This window comes from Petaurus breviceps, unplaced genomic scaffold (assembly GCF_028583685.1).
Source record: "Petaurus breviceps papuanus isolate PSGF00001 unplaced genomic scaffold, PetGlider_PUasm1.0 138, whole genome shotgun sequence".
Taxonomy (NCBI): Eukaryota; Metazoa; Chordata; class Mammalia; order Diprotodontia; family Petauridae; genus Petaurus; species Petaurus breviceps.
In genome coordinates, this window is record NW_027185694.1 from 13,303,731 (window position 1) to 13,326,379 (window position 22,649).

Genomic DNA, 22,649 nt, shown 5'->3' on the forward strand with positions numbered 1-22,649 from the left:
ATTTCTTTGTTAATGGCTCCATTCACTTGTTGTATACACACATGAGTAAGCAGAATTCAGAGGTTACAAGTAGTTTGCATATCTTTTCAAACCTCATCATTCATAATAATTTGGCACTATTTCTTCTTATGGCAGGGATTTGTAAGTATCCTTTATTCTCTTTTCTCTATTTAATTCATAGGATCTTAGATTTGGAGCTGAAAGGGACATTGGGGATCATCTAACTCAACATTCTTATTTTAAAGAGGATGAAATTGAAGCTCAGAGAGTTTATGTGACTTGCACAGGGTCACATAGCTAATGAGTATTAAAGGCAGGATTTGAACACAGGGCTTCTGTACTGTAAGTCCATCCCTCTACCCATTATACCAACAGCTGTGTTTTACATTTAAGATGGAGATTAATTCATTTAATTCTTGCCTATTCTAAATAGAGTTGTAAGAGGTTGATAAAGACTCATCAAAAGCATTAACAGGGGCAGCTAGGTGGACCAGTGGATAGAGCACCAGCCCAGGAGTCAGGAGGACCTGAGTTCAAATGTGACCTCAGAAAGTTGACACTTACTAGCTGTGTGAATTTAGGCAAGTCACTTAACCCTGATTTCCTTACCAACATCAAAAAAAAAACATTAATAGTCTAGGCCAGGGGTGGGGAACCTGCGGCCTCCACGCCACACATGGCCCTCTTGGTTCTCAAGTGCAGCCCTTTGACTGAATCCAAACTTCAATTCTGTGAATTGAAGGATCTAGAGGGCCACATGTGACCTTGAGGCCACAGGTTCCCCACCCCTGACCTAGGATGTAGTTTGCAGTTCTGTTTGACTTATAGAAGGTTCCTTTCTAAATCAGCTGATGGTGATATGTAAAAGAATGTTGTGATAATCTTAAATTGCGCTGCCTAGATCATTGTTGAAATTGAAGAGGCTAGAACAGTGATCCATGGTAGAGCAGCTGGGCCTGAACTTTCTCACAGTCATCCAAAATACTATTTTGGGAAACCTAGTCTTGCAGTATACACTTAAAAGACAACTGGTAGAATTTTAAACAATTGTCTAGCAAGTTAACGGGTCGATAAGTTGGAAATCATAAAGGTGCATTAATAGGACTCACTTTCCCAAATTCTATACACACTGAGAGGTCATGTCCCTAGGGCAGGGCTACCTTTGTTTCCCATCAGGATTCTAGGGGTATCTTTGAGGAACTAGGGGATTTTTCAAATATTTCTGTTTATGAGCCCTTATCTTGTGTGTTTCCCTCATTGTCAAACAACCCATTAACATCTCCCCAATAGCAACTGACCAGTTGACCTCTCCTCAATATCAATTTCCCAATTAATATCAATTATATTTTATAAAGGAGCAGCTACATAGTAGTAGGGCCTAGATAGAGTATGGGGCCTGAAGTCAGGAAGACTCATCTTTCTGAGTTCAACTCTGGCCTCAGACACTTACTAATTGTGTGACCCTTGGCAAGTCACTTAACCTTGTTTGCCTCAGTTTCCTCATAAGCAAGAGAAAAAAAATGGCAGTCACTCTAGTATCTTTGCCAAGAAAACTCCAGATGGGGTGACTGAAAAATAACTGAACAACATGTTTTATGAAAGCATATTTACTAAAAAATTAAAGCAAGGTCAGAAGTATAATCACTGCTGCCCTGACCTACTGCAAACAGAAGTTGCTTCCTAGGCATAAGCCCTATCTAATCAGATCTAATTACCCACTTCGATTCTCCCTGCTGCTAATCTCTGGATAGCTTCTTGTACTTCCCTGGCCATTTTTGTTCTCTGTCCCCACTGAGGGAGGTGAAAGCTGTCAAAGAAGATATAGCCATTTGCCTTTTATGACTTGGAGGTTTCATGATTGCTCAAGTATTCCAGCAATTTTGCCTCCTGGGTTGATCGTGACTATATCATCCGGCCTAAGATATAGCCTAGCATTTCAATTTATTATAGAACAACATTCATGATTTCCTAGCTCAATGCACCTGAGCAGGAAGGAAACTCAAAAGGAAATTATCCAGGGGCACTGATTGATTATGATCTATAACTTGAGATGATGGAATTAAATGAGGGAAAATCTGGGCAAGTCTTCTCAGAAAAGATAGCCAGTTCAGCAAAGGCTTCATACCTATGTATCATGAATACTTTCTTCTAGAGTCAGAGGGTACTGGACATGGGAAGCAATAAATAGCACCACCAAACAGGAAATCAACTGCAATTTAATTTACATGATTGGCAACTGGTGTGGCAATAATTTCAGCTATCTATATGCAGTTAGCCAGGGATGGGGAACCTGTGGCCTCCAGGCCAAGTGTGGTCCTGTAGATCCTCAAGTGTGGCCCTTTGAATGAATCCAAACTTTGCAGAATTGAAGTTTGGATTCAGTCAAAGGGCCACACTTGAGGACCTAGAGGGCCACATGTGTCCCTGAGGCTGCAGGTTCCCTACCTCTGATAGACCCATTCACCAATTAGAATGATGTCAAACTGGTAACAAGAATATAGCTAGCTATACATTGCATACAGGACAACAATATCAACATAACCCATCAAAATTAGTCCCAAAAATGGAAATAAAAGGAGGCAAAGATATCTTAGTCATCATTTCCTGAGGACACTTAGCGAACATAAAGCAGTTGCCACAATAAACAGTCTGAAAGAACTCAGAAACTACATTAGCTAGCAAATGTTTGATCCCCTTATGAAAGAAAAAAGAGATTTCGGCTAATCAGTTATCCAGTCAACATGCTTTTATGGTGTGTCTATTACATAACCAGTAACAACAGTTTAAAATATAAATTTGCTTATAAAATGCTGCAAAGGGAATGGCAGAAAATCATGAGGATCATCACCTTATAAAATAGTGGTGGAAGCAATCACAAATCTACAGAAAGCTTGGTGCAAAGCCCATTTAAATCCAGCATGTCAAGCACACTCATAGATGAAACTAGTAAGAGAACAAATAGAGGTAAAGTGGATCAAACGTGCCATGTTTCCATAGCTATCAATCTTTGGCATCAGTGCCAATGAAACCACCTCATTTGAACTCTTAATACCTCAGTCTAGAATAGATGGAAATAGCACTAAATACAATGAAATCAAGAAAAGAAGCCAGACCAGACCAAAGACACACTGATAGGTAAAAACAATCTTAAAAGCTTTTAAAGAGAATCTTACAAAATACCAAAAGAATGGGAAAATGTTAATATTTTATTAAATATTTGTTTATTAATAATTATTTCTATTTTATAATTATTTTATTATAATAATTTATTTATATTAATGCCCCCCAAAAGGTGGTATCATTACCATCAAATCTTATTCCTATCTTCTTGTCTTTATAAAATCTTCCCAAGAATTATCTAAACATACGTAACTAATGGAAATATGAAAAGTAAACAGGCTTTTGCAAACAATTTTATGCAGTAGACTTACCCCATTTTTAAATGTTTTGTTAAAAGATTAACATCAAACATCAGTACAACCAACCAAACTTGCTTTGTAACTAATTACATTTTACTTAATTCATTTCAATGCAAAAAAAATCATAACAAATGTTCAGTTTCTCTGAGTCCTCATAGGGATATTGTGTTTGTCTATTCGTTCTCATTAACTTTTTTCATCTTATGTGATTGTAGTTAGTGTATATCACATTCTTATGGTTCTGTGTTTTCATTTTGCATTATTTCATATAGATGTTTCCAGTTTTCTTTGTGATCTTCATACATGCTGGTATTTAACTGCATTAGTTTCCATCATATTAATGGACTATGACTTATTTAGTCATTCTACTATTGTTGAGTATTTAGTCTATTTTAAAGGTGTGTGTGTGTGTGTGTGTGTGTGTTTTTACAGATCATCTTCACTACTTTGAAAATCATTCTAAAGATAGCATTCTTGTTTTTGATAATACTATAAGAGTATATTCCCAAAAGTTGAATTTTTAAGTCATATGGTATGATTATTTTTGAAAATTCTACTGTGTCCTGCCAGATTGCTCACCCAAAACATCTTACATGTTTGAAATTCCAGTAGTGATGGATGGTTATACCTGTTCCTCTACAACCTCACCAGCACTGAATTTTAGTTACTTTAATTATCTGTGTCCATTTGATAGATGTAAGACGGCAACTGCAAAGGTATTTTAGTTTACACCTCTTTGATAATTAGTAAATTTGTGTAATTTTTCAGGTAACTATTAATTTCTATTTTATCTTTTGAAAATTATTCATGTCCTTTAACCATTTACTCATTGACTTTTTAATGGTAACTTGCATATTTAAAATGACAAATTTTTAAGTTATCATGTGTGTCAATAAATTTTCCAATCTTTTAAAAATTATCTGGTTATTGGATTTTTTTTCACATGAAGCCATTTTAAGTGGCAGCTAAGTGATCTGGTGTTAGACTTTCAGTCAAAAAGACCTGTGTAAATTCAAATCCTGCTGCCTCAAAAGTTTGCTAGATATATGACCCTAGAAAAATTATTTAACTTCTCTCATCCTCATTTTCCTCATCTGTGTAATGGGTATAATAATAACACCTACCTCACAAGGTTATTATAAGTATTGGATGAGATTGTATGTATAAAGCACTTAGCAAACTTTAAAGCACTATGTGAATGTTAGCCATTATTGTTTACTTCATGCCGTCAAGCACATCTCTCTTATACTGAAAAATCCCTTCTATTTGTGAGCTAAAAAATGTATCACTCCTCTACAAATCGGATAAATAATTTATTACATAAATATTCTTTATACTAGTATATTATATTAATATAACTATTTTCTTCAAAAGTCCACATCTTTTACAGTCACACAACTGATTGAAAGGTGAAGAAACTATGCTTATGTATGTATTTTTGTCATTGTTGATCATAGATGAAAAAGGCATTTGATTTGATAGGGCAAAATATAATTTTAAAGGTCCCTCTCCATTATGGAAGCTATCATGGATAGGTTAAGATTATACAAGATCCCTTGATAAACATAACCACATAAATGTTGCTATGACTCTCTGATTATTAACATCAAGTGAGACATAAAACAAAACAATATGTGCTCATCGAAAGAGTTCACCACCAAATGTTTTCAAGTACAAAGTTCAAAAGGAAGTAAGATTTATTTTGGAGTTGGGGTTCTTAATCTGTCATCCATGGATTTAGTTTGTTTAAAATATTTTGATAACTATATTTCATTATAATTTATTTCCTTCATAACTTTTGTATTTCGTTTTATGCTTTCAAAAAACTGATTCTTAGAAAGAGTTCATAGACTTTACAAGACTTCCAAAGTGATCCATGATGAAAAGGTTAGGAACTCCTGCAATAGATGGAGTTGTAGGATCATGGGATTATAGGTTTAGAAAGAAAAGGAACCTTAAAGGTCATCTAGCCCAAACCCCTCATTTTGCAGATGAGGAAACTGAGGCCCATAAAGATGAAGTAATTTGTCCAAGGTCACACAGGCAATGATTCCTATAGGTTCTTAACTTTATGATAAGATGATAAGATTGTGTTAATTGCAGCAAGACCCAGAACATTAATGGGCCTCCTCAATGTGATGCATGATTTCTTTAAAAAAAAAAAAAGGATTTCAACCAAAAAATCCATCCAGGAAAAACTAAGTGGATGAAAAATACTTCTGTCCATACTATGACATGCAGTTGGAAAGCCAGTCCATTGAGTTAGTTCATCAGTTTGGGTCAGGCACTGTACATAGACAAGGGACTATATCCACAACTGAATGGGAACATGACAGGAGGTTAGATTGCATTTGGGAAACTTCAGTGATTTTAATGTCCCCAGGTTGTTCTGCAGCACAAAAACTCATGTTTTTAACACAAAGGTTCTCCCAGTCCAGTGACACTGTATGGTTACAAATCTTGGAACGCCATAGGTCTGAAGAATTAGAGTTTCAGGTCAAGTTAACTCCAATTTACTAAGCACCTATTATGGGCCATTCACTGTCCTAAGCACTAGGGATACAAAGAAAGGCAAAGAATGAAAACAAAAACACCAGCCCCTTGTTCTCAAGAGACTCAGCCTAATGAGGGAGACAACACACAAGCAACTATGTCTAACAAAGATGTGGACAAGACCGGTTGGGAGTCATCTCAGAAGGAAGGCACTGAGATTAAGAGGGAAAGTCTTCTTGGTTTTAGGAGGTGCAACTTTAGTTGAGATTCCAAAGAAACCAGGGGAAGCAAGAGGCAGAGGTGACCCAAAGGCATTAATAAGCTGCACCATGGTTACAAGAATGACCTGTCCATTAAGGGAGGTATAGGACGTTGTTGAGGGAATGTATGACCACAAAAAGGAGATGGACCAATTGTGGAGTGAAAACAAAGAAGAATAATTAGTCGGATGGCTTGAGTGCGGCAGCAGTACCCATGGAATGTTAAAAGACATAGAGGAAAGATGTTGGGTAGATGCAGTCAAGGATTTGTAGAAGACTCCAGACAAGAATTAAAAGCTGTGGGTGGGCCGCCATCTTCTCCCAGTCCATTGGGAGAGAATACCCACACTAATGAAATCATCAATTCACTGAAGTATTGAATTACTCAAGTGTAGCTCTGTGTGTGTGTGTGTGTGTGTGTGTGTGTGTGTGTGTACATAAAAGAAGCACTAGCTCAAAGCTCAAATGACTCATTCAGTGCTGCTGAGAACTCATTCCCACTGGGATGTTTCATTATTGTCCTTTATGCCTGAAACTGGTGCTCACTCAGCATCCTTGAGTGTGGAGGAGTTTACTACTACACTTAGCTGTGACACACTGATTATTCCTTGAGTCCTTCAACTTCTAACCATTCAATCTGCCTGAAAGTAAAATGGGTTGTTTCATGTGACTTTCCCTTACAAGAGGTGAGACGACCACATGTCAGCTGTGCTGTTGGGAGAATTCTTTTTCAGATCTAGGTTGGCTTACATGGCCTCTGTGGACCCTTCCAAATCTGACAGTCTGTGATTCTATGAATTGTCATTTGATTTTATTTTCCCACCTATGATCAGGAATGATGCTTCTTAAATCTTAGATTCCTAGTGTTTAAAACAGGTGGAAAGTACCTTTATGGTCACCTAGTCCACATTGTGGTGACCATATGTGGTCACTGCCCTCATTTTTACAGTGAAAGAAACTGAGGCCTAGAAAGAGGAAGTTGAACTGTCCAAGGTCAGCAGCTAGTTAGTAGTAGAGGCAAGATTTGAAATCATCTCTCCTGATTTGAGGTCCAGTGTTCTTTTAACTACATAACCTTGCCCTCTTTGCAGAAGCTTAAGACTCAGATTCTAAGTGAGGAGAATAACTAATGCTTGAAAAGTGCTCTAGTGATTTATTGTGTGATACAAATAGGAATAAGGCCTGGATTGTGGAATGGGGAACTTGTAGGTGAGAAGACTCCCTCCACCAAAGCAGGTATGCACCTTCTCTGCCGTTCATAGCGTCTCTGAGGTCAAAACTATTTTCATAATAATACTAAGATGTTTTCATTTCTAATATGGTAAATACAGATAGATGTAATATAAACGAAAGCACATTAGTGAGTGTAATTTTTTAAAATGTAAAAAAGGGCCTGAGAACAAAAAGTTTGAGAACCACCTTAGTTTCTTAGAGCACTGAGAGTTCGTAACCTGCCCAGGGTCAAACAATCAGTATGTTTCCAAGGGAAGTCTTAAACCTAGGTCTCACTTTGAGGTCACTTTCCTATTCCCTACAACATACCACCAGAATAGTATAGTATAGGGGGTGATAAATGCCATTTTTTCCTAGTTGGGACAAAATGAGGTATTTACAAGTCATTAAATAGTTAAGCAAAAGAGATTTACCTTTCCCTAACAGCAAGGAAATGCAACAAGAATAGATGACACTTGGCTTCTCTATAAGCAGCCCCCCTCTGTAGAACCATATCTAGTCAACAGAGCAGAGTAGGATGACTCTCATGGTCTTCCCAAATCCATCAAGCCAGAAGGGCCCCAATTCCCGGTAAGTAGGATCTTTTCTGCCTTTAGGTAACCAGGATGCTGCATCAAGGTTGGCATAGGCCATTCAAGTCCCAGCGACTACTTTGCTGCCTTTTCCTTGTTGTAGGAAAATAGGGAAACCCTAGTCTCTCCCATAGAGTAGAGTATAGGTATTAAGGGTTATAACTCCTAACAGAATTTGTGACTGAAAAAGGAAAAAAAGAGAGGGAGATACATAAGTAAAAGTTTTTACAATGTATAATGCACGATAACTTCTTTTGTCATAACAGAACAATTATGTTAAATACTCAGTGAAGTTTTCTTACAGGAGACAGTAGAAGTGTTTTTGAAACATCCCTCTGTGAAGGATGATTCAGATCTCGAGGGAAGAACATCCTTTATGTGGGCAGCAGGAAAAGGCAGTGATGATGTCCTTCGGACAATGCTGAGCTTAAAATTGGACATTGATATCAACATGACAGACAAATATGGAGGTACAGGTAAGACCTTATGGAATGGATGAGAAAAGAAAATAATGAAGTGTAATACCTTTGGACTGAGTAAACATGCCATAATTGTTATTTTCCATGGAAATTTACTTGGCCCCTGGCTTCTAAATATATACCTGCTTTCTCTGTAGGTCTCCTGAGTTCAGTATCTATCAAAAGTAAGTTAAGTGACCCAGTGGGCTGGGATTTAGGAAGATTCCTCTTCCTGAGTTTAAATCTGGCCTCCGACACTTTCTAGCTGTGTGACCTTGGGCAAGTCATTTAACCTTGTCTGCCTCAGTTCCTCATCTGTAAAATGAACTGGAGAAGGAAATGGCAAATCACTCCAATATCTTTGCCAGGAAAACCTAAAATGGGAGTGGAACACAACTAAAAAAAGACTGAACAACAAATCTATCAAAACATTCTCTGTTGCCATATCTCCATGCTAGCTGGAAGGGTCCCTTACACAAGCACATCCAAGTGAAGGGGAAGGATCAGAAGGTGTTGCAAAGTACTCTACTGGCCCTTCTCTGTGCCCAAGACTTAAGGCGACTCACAGCATAGCCTGGAATACAAGAATTCCCTGGGAAAAACACAAATGTGCACATTTACACAGATGCATAATAAGTATCAGCCAATATCACCAAATCCACATAACCCTGCCAAAAAAAAAAGTCTCTCCTGGTTCTCTCTTTCTTCCAAAACCACAAATGCTCTACAAATTAATCAATAAACATTTATTAAATGCCAACTTTGTGCTTAACACTGGGACATAAGATAAAAAAATGAGACAACCCCTACCCTTAAGGAGCTGATTTCTAATAAGCCAGTCAAAAACATCGAGCAAAAGTTTGTGACTCTGTCCCAGATTTTATATGCTGTTCATATCTTCAGAGCAGATTTTAAAGGGAAATTTTTAACTAGCCCTTGAAAAAGTTCCCACACAGAGGTATAAGGCATTGTAGCAGAAAGAGAATTGAACATGGAGTCAAATGATAGAGGTTCTGCTATCACTGCTAACAGTAATTAAAGGTCTGACTTTGGGAAAGTTATTTCCCATCTCTGGGATTCTCCTTATCTGTAAAATAGGGGCTAGATGGCCTTCACAGTCCCTTCTGCCTCTGGTCTTTTGTTCTTCAAGATATTTTTGGTAAATACTTGTGTTGAAGTGGGATTGTTTTTAAATATATATTTATAAAATACAATTTAATTTATATAATCAATATAATATTAATCATGAATTAATATTAATTAAATGCATAATTGATGCCCTTTGCCTTTCAGTCAAAATCATTTCCTGCCCCACTTGTAAATTGACCCCATTGATTATAACAAAGGAAAACAATTACAGGCATAATTTAAAAGAGAGACTGAGGCAGCCACTGTTGGTAGTAGATTGATAGTCAGCCTTGGCCCTCAAACTGGAATCCTGCCACCGATCCCTATTAGATTTGTGAACCTAGGCAATTCACTTAACCAGTCAGTGCCTGAAAACAACTTTCTGAGACTAAAGCCTTTCTAGGATGTGTATTGATAGGAGTTCCATTCATCTACAAAACTGCTGGTCCTATCCAGAGACAGCAGACAAGACACAGACAAAAAAATAAACCAAATAATTAAGCAAAAACATTGCATGACAAAATGTCCAAAATGTTTTGCCATTGTAATCTTCTACCTCTCTCTCTCTCTTTTTTTTTTTTTTGGAGGAAGGGAAGGCAATTGGGGTGAAGTGATTTGCCCAAGGTCACACAACTAATAAGCCTGTCATGTCTGAGGCTGGATTTGAACTCAGGTCCTCCTGCCTCCAGGGCCAGAGCTTTATTCACTGAGCCACCTAGCTGCCCTGTTTGTTTTTCTCTGGTGAGGACAAGTTATATTTTGTTATTTTTTTTCTTTGTACCTTAGTTGGTCTTTTCCCATACTTAGGGCTCAATTTCATTTGGTTACGTTGTTGTCGTCATTGCATAGACTGTGCCCTTGGTTTCATTTATTTAACTTTGCATCAGGTCATATATATCTTCCCAAGTTTCACTAAATTTCTCATATTTATTATTTCTTCTTTTCTTCCTTCCTTCCTTCCTTCCTTCCTTCCTTCCTTCCTTCCTTTCTTTCTTTTCTTTTGCTTCTTGGAGGACAGTTGGGGTTAAGTGACTTGCCCAAGGTCACACTGCTAGTTTTTGTGTTAAGTGTTTGAGTCTGGATTTGAACTCAGGTCCTCCTGACTCCAGGGCAGGTGCTCTACTCACTGCATCACCGTAGCTGCCCCATATTTATTATTTCTTATTGCATAATAATATTCCATTATACTCATATACTGTAGTTGTTGGTGTGGCAGGGTTTTTTTAGCCATTCTCCAATTGGTGGGTAGGTTTACAATTCTTTGATACCACAAAGAATAGTAAATATGAATATTTTATTATACATTGGACCTTTGTTAACCCTCCTCCCACTGATCTCCGCCCACCCCCACCGAAGTGGGCAGGCTTCCAGGTCAGGGAGACTTGGTGCCGGCTGGAATTTCAAGGTGTGTACTGACCAATCACTGTTCTTGGCCTCTGCAAGTTTCTGCTCGTGTAATGCCTAACGTTGGTCGCGTGGTATCCCTTTAAAAGCTGATACTTTGTCCGTGCAGACTCACTGTTCTGTTTGGGCCTGACCCTGAACAGTCCCACAGAATAAAATCCACTTCCAAATTTTACTCTCGGGGTCCCTTGTCTCGCTTCTTTTCAGCACAACTTTGATGTTCTTGTGATATATTTAGTTTTTTTTCCTTACAATTTTCTATTTGGGAGTAAGTGGAATTCCAGCTCCTAAAGAAATTGTGTTTCTTAAGGATAACAGGGGACAAAAAGATAGTGAATGATAACTGAGAAGAGGTGATTGTTTCAAACAAACAAAACCACATGGACAAGAATAGTGAGGATAAAAAAGGAAAGGGGAAAGGAAGAAAGTGACCTCTTACATGATACTCATGTGTAAAAAGATGAGAAGTGGTCCTAACTAAGATGATAATCAGGAGCCATGAAGATCCATTTGCATTTAGGGAATTAGGTTAAAAAATACATGTCTGCATATATACATACATATATGTGTATATACACACATATACATGTGCATATCTATTTAGACTGAGAAAGTCAGGCCATCTCTCATGATTTTATTATTGACTTTCTCATTTCCTTGTTAGCTTTACACGCGGCTGCCCTTTCTGGCCATGTCAGCACTGTGAAGTTATTATTGGACCATCATGCTCAGGTAGATGCCACAGACGTCATGAAGCATACTCCACTATTCCGTGCCTGTGAAATGGGGCACAAGGAAGTGATTCAGACACTCATAAAAGGTTAGTGAACTATGAGACCTGGATGAACTATTTTTTGTTTTATTTATTCTCCGTTCCCCCCCCCCCCAGCACCTAACACAGTGATTTGCACATAGTAGGTACTTTATAAATATTTGTTGAATCACACGGGATGTGAAGAAATTAATAGCACAAGACAGGAGTCCCTGAATGCATAGTTTGAAGTAAAGCAGTCCAAAATGATTCCTATGTCTGAATCCCCTGAAGATTTGTAAACTGCTTGCCTCCAACCACCCTGTGAGTTAGGTAGACAGGGACTAAGAGACAAGAGGTCAGCCTACTCCGTATCTATGGGAAGAGAGTGTTCTGGTCCTCCTTCCACCACTAGCTAGGGCCATGGCCTGAACTTCTTTACCCATACAATAGGATAAATTCTGCCCTTTCTACTATGCATGATTGCTGAGAAGATCAAATGAGATCTTTGTAACATGTGAAAACACCTTGAAATGGTGTGTACGTATGTATGTGTACACATATATGTGTACATATATTTGCACACATATATACATACACTGTAATATATGCATATGTATATAAACACACAAATATAACACTATACCATTTCAAAGTGTTTTAACATGTCTATATAAAGTGTGTGTGTGTGTGTGTGTGTGTGGTATCAAGTAAAAAGGCAAAAATAAATTTGGACCATATTGCTTTGGATGATATTGAATAAGTAAGTTCAGATAATTCATTGTACATAGGAGAGAAGCAAGATAGTGTAGTTTGGAATCACTCTAAGACCTGTTTTCAAGTCCTGTCTCTTGCTGGGAGACCTTGGACAAGTAATTCAGCCTCTCGATACAGCCCTTCCCCCGATAAATTTCCAACATGCATTGGAGGAAGGGATTTCCATACAGGAGTTCCCCATACTGACAAGCTCATAGGTCTAGACACCGCCCCCCCACCCCCAATGAAAAGAAAAGCAAAGCCAGAGAATAATTGCTAGGATTTTTGCTCAACCTATGCCAAATCTATGGGAAGAGAGTGTTCTTTTGGGAGAGGTATGAGGAGAAGGAAAGGATGAAATCTGAACAGATACGGGATACTTTGTTGTAACTTCTGAGTCTCAGTTTCCTCATCTGCAAAATGAAGAAGTTGGACTAGATGGCCTCTGAGGGTCAACCTGGGGGGTTTAACATAACAAAAAAAAAAATTTAAATGGGAGCTTAGAAACAGGCTTGGCAAGATCCTTTCACTCCAGTTGACCTCTACCTCCTCCAGAGACCTACACAATCCTCAAAACTGGTATTGGGCTATTCCAGCTTCCAAGGATCTCTGAATTCTTCCTGACACATAGTATTTCCTTGAGTGGGCTCCCTTGACCAGGAGAAGCACTTCATGTCAATGAAAAGCCTCTAGACTCTCCTCTAAACGGACAGTCAGCATGACTCACTGTACTAGTAAAGTCCAGGTTTCCTCTCCCACTTCATTGCTTTATTTCTCATTGTGCTCAGTTACATCTCTTACTTGGTCCTAAAAACTCCTTGGGTGCTCTACCATTGCCTCTGTTCCCTGTCATCTCTGGAGCTACCAGGTTTCCTGCATCAGCCACAGAGATACGCGTGTGCACACACACACACACACACACACACACACACACATATACACAGAGATACATTCATCTCCATTCAGGTCCTCTCCTCTCTAGATGTCTCTATCTCCAGCTAAATCCTAGGATGTAGTTCAGGTATATGACCAACCATGGCTTCAAAGTGTTAATTACCTTCACAATCAATTCATTACTGAGACAATCCATCATTTGTAAACCTCATCAATGGGCTTTACAAAGAAAAAAATCAGAGAAGCATTACTAGGATCCTACTGGTCACACCCTTTACATAATACTTTGACTCTTGAAACCTCAGAATTGTAAAAAACTTCAGAAGTCATAATTCTACTTTTCACTCGACAGAATTTCTTTTCTTAGTATCATTTACAACCTGTAACTTTTCCGACAACTCCCACAAGAGGGCTATTCAGAAACTGTTTTCACACAGAGCCTGTAGCCCTTATCCAGAGCTGAACATTTCCAACAAAATGTAAACAAGATTTTAAAATAGAAATACCATTTTCATTATTGCCTCTAGCTGTCTTGTGAGCTTTTTGAGTTCTTTGTGAGAGCAAAGCTGTATTTTCATTTACTCATTTGTGAAGAATTTATTGAGCACATACTGTGTTCAGACTGTTGACTTTCCATTGATATTTTAAGTGAGCATACATGGAAAGAAATCATTGTTTGATCGATCTTTTAGACAAACAAATGCTTAAATTCCTCAAAGTGTACAGCAGGAAGGTAAGCTGTATGTTGCCAAACCTCTGAAAAACTGGGAAGGTTGTTTTTTCATTTCCTTTTTCAACATGTGTTTCAGTATTGGGGAAACAGAGGACAAGGGAAGTAGAATTACCTTTATTGGTAATTTTGTATTTCTTTGTACTTGTATCTCCAGTGTACATAGTAGGACATTGATAAATATTTGTTGATTGATTAAATGTGCTTGACATCCAAGGTTATTGTATAATATCTCTATTGTTATAAAGATAGGCATAGGAACTGGACCAGTGATTTCATTGGTTTAGAGACCTCCCAGATGAGAGAACTTCCTCTACTGAAATGTAGGTCAGCACCTTCACTGAAGCTTGGTCTTAGAGAGTTCACTAGAGTACTGAGATGTTAAATGATTTGCCCAAGATCACACAGCCAGTATGTGTCATGAAGGACTTGAATCCAGGTATTCCTAGCTCCAAGGTCAATTAGGTCTACTATTCCATGCTGCCTCTTGATGATGATGATGATGATAATTCCATGTATACACTGCTTTATGGTTTACAAAGAGTTTTACATACCTTATTCCATTCAATCTCACAACAGCCTGTAAGGAAGATGCTATTACTATCTTCTTTTCATAATCTAAGCTCACTTGTGGGGCATGGTATAACTGAGACCTTTATGTTCAGAGCTTTTCACCAAACGGCATAGAGAGATGTGTAGACTTGACATGGAATATAATCAAATTGGGGTTTTACCTCAAGACTGACAGACATATTTTAAATCAAAATTACAAATAAAAGGAGGATCTGTGATTTTTGTCAGCACAGAGATCTCCCAATGTGGGAACTCCCCCCAGCACAATTTCTCTGTGACTCAGTTGATAAATCCTTGAGAGAAGTCTAAAGCACCAACAGGTTGACTTACCCAAGATACAAGCTGGAACTCAAGTCTTGGGGATTCCAAGCTCATCAGACTCTAGAGTCAGCATATTCTTTAGTCAAAGAAACATGAGAGATGCTGATATTTTATTTTATTCAGTATCTTGAACACAGAACTTCATTTTACCAAGGGCTAGGAATTCCCCAATTCAGTCTTCTGATTGATGTTTCTCTTTGATTCCTTTCTAATGACCCCAATAAAAAACCCAAACTCTGGGTTGGTTTGTTTTTCCTTTTTGAGGGATGGGGGGTAGGTAAATGAAATGGTTGGAAGGAACTATAATGTCAGTGAAATTTCATATGTAATATCATAAGGAATTTCTGGTGAAGAAATATAGACTAGCACCTCTTCTACAACTCATAGTTTTAAGAAGTTGCCCATGTCATTGAAATGCTAGATGACTAGATCACACAGCTAGTAGATGTCATAGATGGGACTCGAACTCACATCCTACTGACTCCAAGGCCTATCCTCTGTCTCCTACACCACGCTTCCTTATTTTCTATTTATTAGATGCTTTAAATATCATTTGTCTTTCTTATTACAGGTGGAGCAAGGGTCGATCTAGTAGACCAAGATGGCCATTCTCTTCTTCACTGGGCAGCCCTGGGAGGAAATGCTGATGTTTGTCAAATATTAATTGAAAATAAAATCAATCCAAATGTGCAAGATTATGCAGGAAGAACCCCCTTGCAATGTGCTGCATATGGAGGTTATATTAACTGCATGGCCTTGCTCATGGAAAATAATGCAGACCCTAACATACAAGACAAAGAGGTGGAGATTGTTTGTTTGTTTACTGTAATATGTTCAGTTTGTTCTGTCATTCTTTTGGCTGGAGGCTTCCTTTACTTAGGGATTTTAAAAATTAAATAATTAAATGCTATATATAATAATATAATTTTAATTATATACTCATATTACTATATGATGCTATATTGTATAATATGTTATATATTGTTGTTTTTCAGTCATTTTAGTTGTGTCCCACTCTTCATGACCCCATTTGGGGTATTTTGGCAAAGATACAGGAGTAGTTTACCATTTCCTTCTCCAGCTCATTTTACAGATGAGGAAACTGAGGCAAACAGGGTTAAGTGACTTACCCAGGGTCACACAGCAAGTAAGTGACTAAAGCCGGACCTGAGCTTAGGAGTATGAGTCTTCCTGATTCCAGACCCACCCAGAGTTTTGTGCACTGAACCTAGCTGCCCATATGTTTTATATAATATACATTAAAATGTTCAAGTCATGGCATATCTTTTCTTTCTTTTTTTTTGGACATTTAGCATTTTATTTTTCCCCCACTTACATGTAAAAGTAATTTTTAACATTTGTTTTTAAAACTCTGAGTTCTAAATTCTCTCTCTTTCACCCACCCTACCACACCCCGCATTGAGAAGGTAAGCAATTTGATGTTATACATGTGTAGTATGCAAAACATGTCCATAACAGTTATGTTGTGAAAGAAAACAGACAAAAAACCTCAAGAAAAAGAAAATTTTAAAAGCATGCTTCAATCTGTATTCAGACACCATCATTTCTTTATCTGGGGATGGATAGTATTTTTTTTTTTTTTTGCTTTTTGGAGGGGGGAGGGCAGGGCAATTAGAGTTAAGTGACTTGCCCAAGGTCACACAGCTAGTAAGTGTTGTGTTTGAGGCCAGACTTGAACTCAGGTCCTCCTGACTCCAGAGCTGGTGCTCTATTCACTTTGCTACCTAGCCACCCCAATGGGTAGCATTTTTCATCCTAAATCCTTCAGAGTTGTCTCAGATCATTATATTGCTGAGAACAGCTAAGTCATTCAGAGCTGATCATTATTACTTAGTACACAATACATTTCACTTTGCATCAACTCATGCAAATCTTTCCAGATTTTTCTGAGAGCATCTTGCTCATCATTTCTTACAGTACAATAGTATTCCATCATAATTACATACCACAACTTGTTGAGCCATTCCTCATTTGATGAGCATTCCCTCAATTTATAATTCTTTCCCCATAGAAAAGAGCTGCTATAAATATTTTTGTACATATAGGTCCTTTTCCTTTTTGTTTTTTATCTCATTTGAGATATAGACCTAGTAGTTGTATTGATAGGTCAAAGGCTATGCATAGTTCTATAGCCCTTTAGGCAAGTTAAAAATTGTTCTACAGAATGGTTGAATCAATTCACAACTCCACCAACTGAGTATTAATATCTCATTTTTTCCCACATATCCTCCAGCATTCGTCATTTACCTTTTCTGTCCTATTAGGCAATCTAATAGACATGAGGTAGTACCTCAGGATGGTTTTAATTTGCATTTCTCCAATCAATAGTGAGAGTATTTTTTCATATGGCTATAGTTAGCTTTGATTACTTCATCTGAAAACTTACCCTATCTTTTGATCATTGATCAATTGGGGAATGACTCTTGTTTTTATTAATTTAACTGAGTTCTCTATATGTTTGAGAAATGAGGTGTTTATCAGAAAAACTTGCTTCAAAATTTTTTTCACAACTGTATTTCCCTCCAACCTATTTCCCCCTCCTATTTATTCTGTTTTCTCTATCCTTTTACCCTGTCCTTCCTCAAAAGCATTTTACTTCTGACTATCCTCTCCCCCAGTCTGCCCTTCTTTCGATCACCCCCCCTTTTCTCTTATCCTGTTCCCCTCCTACTTTCCTGTAGGGTAAGATAGATTTCTATACCCAATTGACTGTGTGTATTATTCCTTCTTTGAACCAGTTCTGATGACAGTAAGGTTCACTCACTCCCCCTCACCTCTTCCCTCTTCCCCTCCACTGTAAAAGGTTTTTTTGTGCCTCTTTTATATAAGATAATTTACCCCCATTCTACTCCTCCCTTTCTCTTTCTCCTAGTACATTCCTCTCTCACCCCTTAATTTCATTTTTTAGATATCACCCTTCATATTCAACTCATACCTGTGCCCTCTGCCTACATATATATATTCCTTCTAACTACCCTATAATGAGAAAGGTCTTATGAGTTACAAATATCATCTTCCCATGTAGGAATGTAAACAGTTTAGCCTTATTAAAGTCCCTTCCCTTTCCTATTTGCTTTATCATGCTTCTCTTGAATCTTGTATTTGAAAGTCAAATTTTCTACTCAGCTCTGGTCTTTTCATCAGGAATGTTTGAAAGTTCTCTATATCATTGAATATCCATCTGTTTCCCTGAAGGATTATTCTCAATTTTGCCAGGTAGATGACTTGTGGTTATAATCCTAGCTTCTTTGTCCTCTGGAACATCATATTCTAAGTCCTCCAGTACTTTAAAGTAGAAACTGTTAAATCTTATGTTATCCTGACTGTGGCTCCACAATACTTGGATTGTTTCTTTCTGACTGCTTGCAATATTTTCTCCTTGAAATTTGGCTACAATATTCCTGGCAGCTTTCATTTGGGGATCTCTTTCAGGAGGTAATTGGTGGATTCTTTTTATTTCTGTTTTACCATCTAGTTCTAGAATATCAGGGCAGTTTTCCTTAATAATGTCTTGAAAGATGATGTCTAGGCTCTTTCCCTGATAATGGCTTTCAGGTAGTTCAGTAATTCTTTTATTATCTCTCCTGGATCTATTTTCCATGTTAATTGTTTTTCCAGTGAAGTATTTCACATTGTCTTCTATGTTTTCATTCTTTTGGTTTTGTTTTATTGTTTCTTGATTTCTCATAAAATCATTAGCTTCAATTTACTCCATTCTAATTTTTAAGGAATTATCTTCTTCAGTGAGCTTTTGGGCCTCCTTTTCCATTTGGTCAGTTCTGCATTTTAAAGCATTCTTCCCCTCATCAGCTTTTTGGACCTTTTTTTCACCATTTAGCCTAGTCTGTTTTTTAAGGTGTTATTTTCTTCAGTATTTTTTAATGTCTCCTTTACCGAGCTGTTGACTTGTTTTTCATTATTTTCTTACATCAGTCTAGTTTCTCTTCCCAGTTTTTCCTACTTCTCTCACTTGATTTTCAAAATCCTTTTTGAGTTCTTCCATGGCCTGATACCAGCTCCTATTTTTCTTCAAGGCATTGGATGTAGGAGCTTTGACTTTGTTGTCTTATTCTGGTTATATGTTTTGATCTTCCTTGTCACTATAGTAACTTTTTATAGTCAGAGTTTTTTCCATTTGCTCATATTCCCAGACTGTTACTTGACTTTTTAACTCTTTGTTAAGATAGGGCTCTGCTTGCAGTGTGGAGGGCTTACTGTCCCAAACTTTAGGGGTTTTGTGTAGCTCTTTTCAGAGATACTTCTAGGGACCTGTAAATTTTCAGTTCTCCCAAGGTGAAATGATTTAAAAAGAGGTCTTTACTACTCTCCTGTGTGCTCTGGTCTGTGAGTGACCACAAGCACTCTTTTCTGCCTTGGAACCGTGACCACAAGCTCTGGTGGACTGATGTTCCTCCTCTCCTTGGCACTGCCACCCAGGACTGTGAACCAGATCTGTGTATGGGCAAAGCAACAGAGTTCTGCTGCAGTGCTAGTAAAGAAACACCTGTAATCTCCTTCGATTCCCTTACCATCTGTGTGCTGAGAGCTCCAGAAGTAGCTGTTACTGCTGCTGATTCAGTGATTCCCAAGGCCCGCTCTTGGTTTGCTGTGGCCTGGTCTGTCCTGGCGTGGCCTGCTCTGGACTGTGCTCCTCTCTCGTGCTGGTACAACAGACTTTTCTTGCCAACCTTCCAAGTTGTCCTGAACATTGTTTCACTCCATCTTTCTGCTGCTCTAGGATTTGTTTAAAGTCATTTTAAAAAGATATTTTGATGGATTTGGGGAAGAGCTCAAGTGACTTCCTGCCTTTACTCCACCATCTTGGCTCTGCCCATGACATATCTTTTCTCCATTCATCCATTCAACAAATATTTATTGAGTACCTACTGTGACCATGCCAAGCACACTAGGCACCATGGGGGTGAGGGACAGATACAAGGATGGCACACCCTTGCCCTCAAGGAGAGTCCAGTCTTATATCTCTGCTATGTACTGGTGGCTGTAGACTAGAAGTGAGGTAAAAGTTGATTATAAAGCTGTAGCTACTGGAGGATTAGTGCAAGCACATGGTGCTTATACAAAGAAAACATTTCACTATTTGATGGACCTTCAGAGAGAGAGAAGCTTAAAGTCCAAGTTTTCATAAAAGGCTGATCAGAAATTAAGATCACTGACTGCAGTAGAAGTCAGTGGGGAAAAATAAAACCAAAATGCAACAACCTGTGTTGGACTCGTATTTGACAACTTTCAAAAACACATCAATTATGTTAAATAAGGGAACATACTTGGATGTGGCATTATAAAATGAGCATTTTGTTGTTGTTTTCCACAGCATAGTGGAATATAAGAGACAATGTGATAGAAAGAACTGCCTCAAAGCCAGGAAGATCTGGATTCAATTCCCACCTTGGACATATTTTGGTTTTGTGACCTTGGGCAAGTCACCTGACTTCTCAGTGCTCCAGGCAACTCTAAGACTATGTGTGAGTTGAAGAGAAGGTGTTGACCTACATTGGGCAGAGGGTGTTTGCTCTTTTGAGCAGCTAGTTGGTTTGATGACTAGAGCACAGGACTTGGAGTCAGGAAGATCTGAGTTCAAATCCAGCCTCAGACATTTACTAGCTATGTAACCCTGGGCAAGTCATCTAAACTCTGTTTGCCTTAATCCACTAGAAAAAAAAAATGGAACCACTCCAGTACCTTTGCCAAAAAAAAATCCTGTGGACAGTACTGGCATGATATGGGCCACAGGGTCACAAAGAGTTAGATACGACTGAATGATTGAACAATAAATAACAAAGAAATCCCAAATTCAGTTCCCATCCCCTATCTCTGAGCATAACATCTCATGAATGTTATCTTCAACCATGTAGTCACTTTGGGAAACTAGCCACCAAGGCAAGTTTCAGGGGTCATATAAGAAAATCAGTCTTTATTGTATCACCTTGGTAGGACCCAAGAAGTATCACCCAGCCTCATTATCTACATACCTTTTTCTCCAAAATCGACTCTGAATATGTTTTAGCCATTTAAACAAAATTGAAACTGACCCAAGGGTAAAGATTTGCCTTCATCAAGGGTTTTTAAAAAGGTTATCCCTGAGATAGGGTAATTCTCCAATCCTAGAGTCAGGAAGACCTAAATTCAATTCTAGCCTCTGAGATTTACTAGATTTGGGATCCTGGACAAGTCAGTTAATTTCTGCCTGCCTCAGTTTCCTTAACTGTAAAATTAGGATAATAATAGCACCTACGTGAGGATCCAATAAGATTTTATTTGTAAAGTTGTAGTGCTTGGTTCCTAGCACATAGTAAGAGCTTAATAAATGCTTCCTTTTGTTTTAGTCATTTAAACAAAGTTCCTCCCAATTGTATTAAAAGCTAGAGTTCAAAAGCAGTCTTTCTGAGACGTGTTTCTTTTTTCCTCCCTTCTCTTCTCCACCCTCCCTCACCTCCACTCCTAGGCTTTTCTGTTGTTTAAGTTGAATATACATGCAGATACCTGTATTTTTAAGTTGGCATAATAACACGTTCTTTTAAAAATTGCAACAGTCTTTTGCTTTAGAAGTGTTTGCTTTTTGTTCTTGTTCCCAGGGCAGAACAGCACTGCATTGGTCCTGTAACAATGGCTACCTTGATGCTATAAAATTGCTGCTCAGTTTTGCAGCTTTTCCCAATCAGATGGAAAACAACGAAGAAAGGTAAAATGATGGTGAAAACTCACCAGCACTCTTGATATATACACTTGATTCTAGACGAAAACAAACCCAGAAAACAAAAACATAGGTTTCCATATTGTCAAAGGGAAATTAATGATATTAAAATCAACTGAAATGATACTGAAGAGATCTTGAATAAAAGGTGAAAGAATGTTGTGGTTAGCTCTGCCGACGCTGGCAACTGATTGTTACAGCTTGTCTTGTCTCTTTTTACAAATGAGGAAACAGAAGTCCAGAATGTCAATCAGTTGTGAGTCAATAGCAGCAAAGAGACCATAGCAAGGCTGAAGCCTGCAGGGTGTGGCCCATACAGGGTATGATGTACAGATCAGAGGGGGGGGTTCTGTTGAGTACAGAAAGAGAGCACGTGGGGTACTCTGAATCCAGGAAGCAAAATTTAGATCAAAGTTTTCAGGCCAAAATTGAGGAGGAGGAATAATGTAGGATCGGGTTAAATGGGTTAGCAAGCAATAAGAATAGGAAAACTGAGGCCAAAATGGAGAGAAGCACATATCTTTTCTTCTTCCTTTTCCCTGCCTTACTCTCCAGGAGATCATTTTGAGCTTCCTCCCCCACCCTCCTCCCCATCTACAACTAAAGTTTACCTGGAGATAAAATGCAAGAAATTGGTTTAGTTGCACAGGGGAGACCAGACAGACCACTCACGTACTTTTCCTCCTATAAGCCAGTGAGACTCTATACCCCACAGGGATTGATAAAAAGAAAAAAAAATAGCCATTCATTAGGAGAGGACAGAGTCTAGGCCGTCTAATACACAGCAATTACTTGAAACAGCAAATGAAAAATCCACTAATGCACCAGGTTGCCTATATAAAAGACACACACTGAGAATCAATGTTATCTCATTTGGATAATTAAGGCCACTGCAAAATAGTAACTGACATTTATAGAACAGTT

At 38.2% G+C, this 22,649-nt stretch overlaps 1 protein-coding gene across 4 annotated transcripts in view; it reads left to right on the forward strand.

The window, feature by feature from the left end:
* Positions 1 to 22,649, forward strand: part of INVS (inversin) — a 236,964-nt gene that overhangs the window by 161,816 nt on the left and 52,499 nt on the right. For all 4 annotated transcript variants that reach the window (XR_011171998.1, XM_069105795.1, XM_069105785.1 and 1 more), the window contains exons 8-11: positions 8,282 to 8,453; positions 11,632 to 11,787; positions 15,564 to 15,793; positions 21,607 to 21,713. Coding sequence is in view for 3 of the 4 variants with exons in the window: in XM_069105795.1 (XP_068961896.1) it covers positions 8,282 to 8,453; positions 11,632 to 11,787; positions 15,564 to 15,793; positions 21,607 to 21,713 (665 nt within the window). In the remaining variant the exon portion in view is untranslated. The remainder of the gene's footprint in view (positions 1 to 8,281; positions 8,454 to 11,631; positions 11,788 to 15,563; positions 15,794 to 21,606; positions 21,714 to 22,649) is intronic.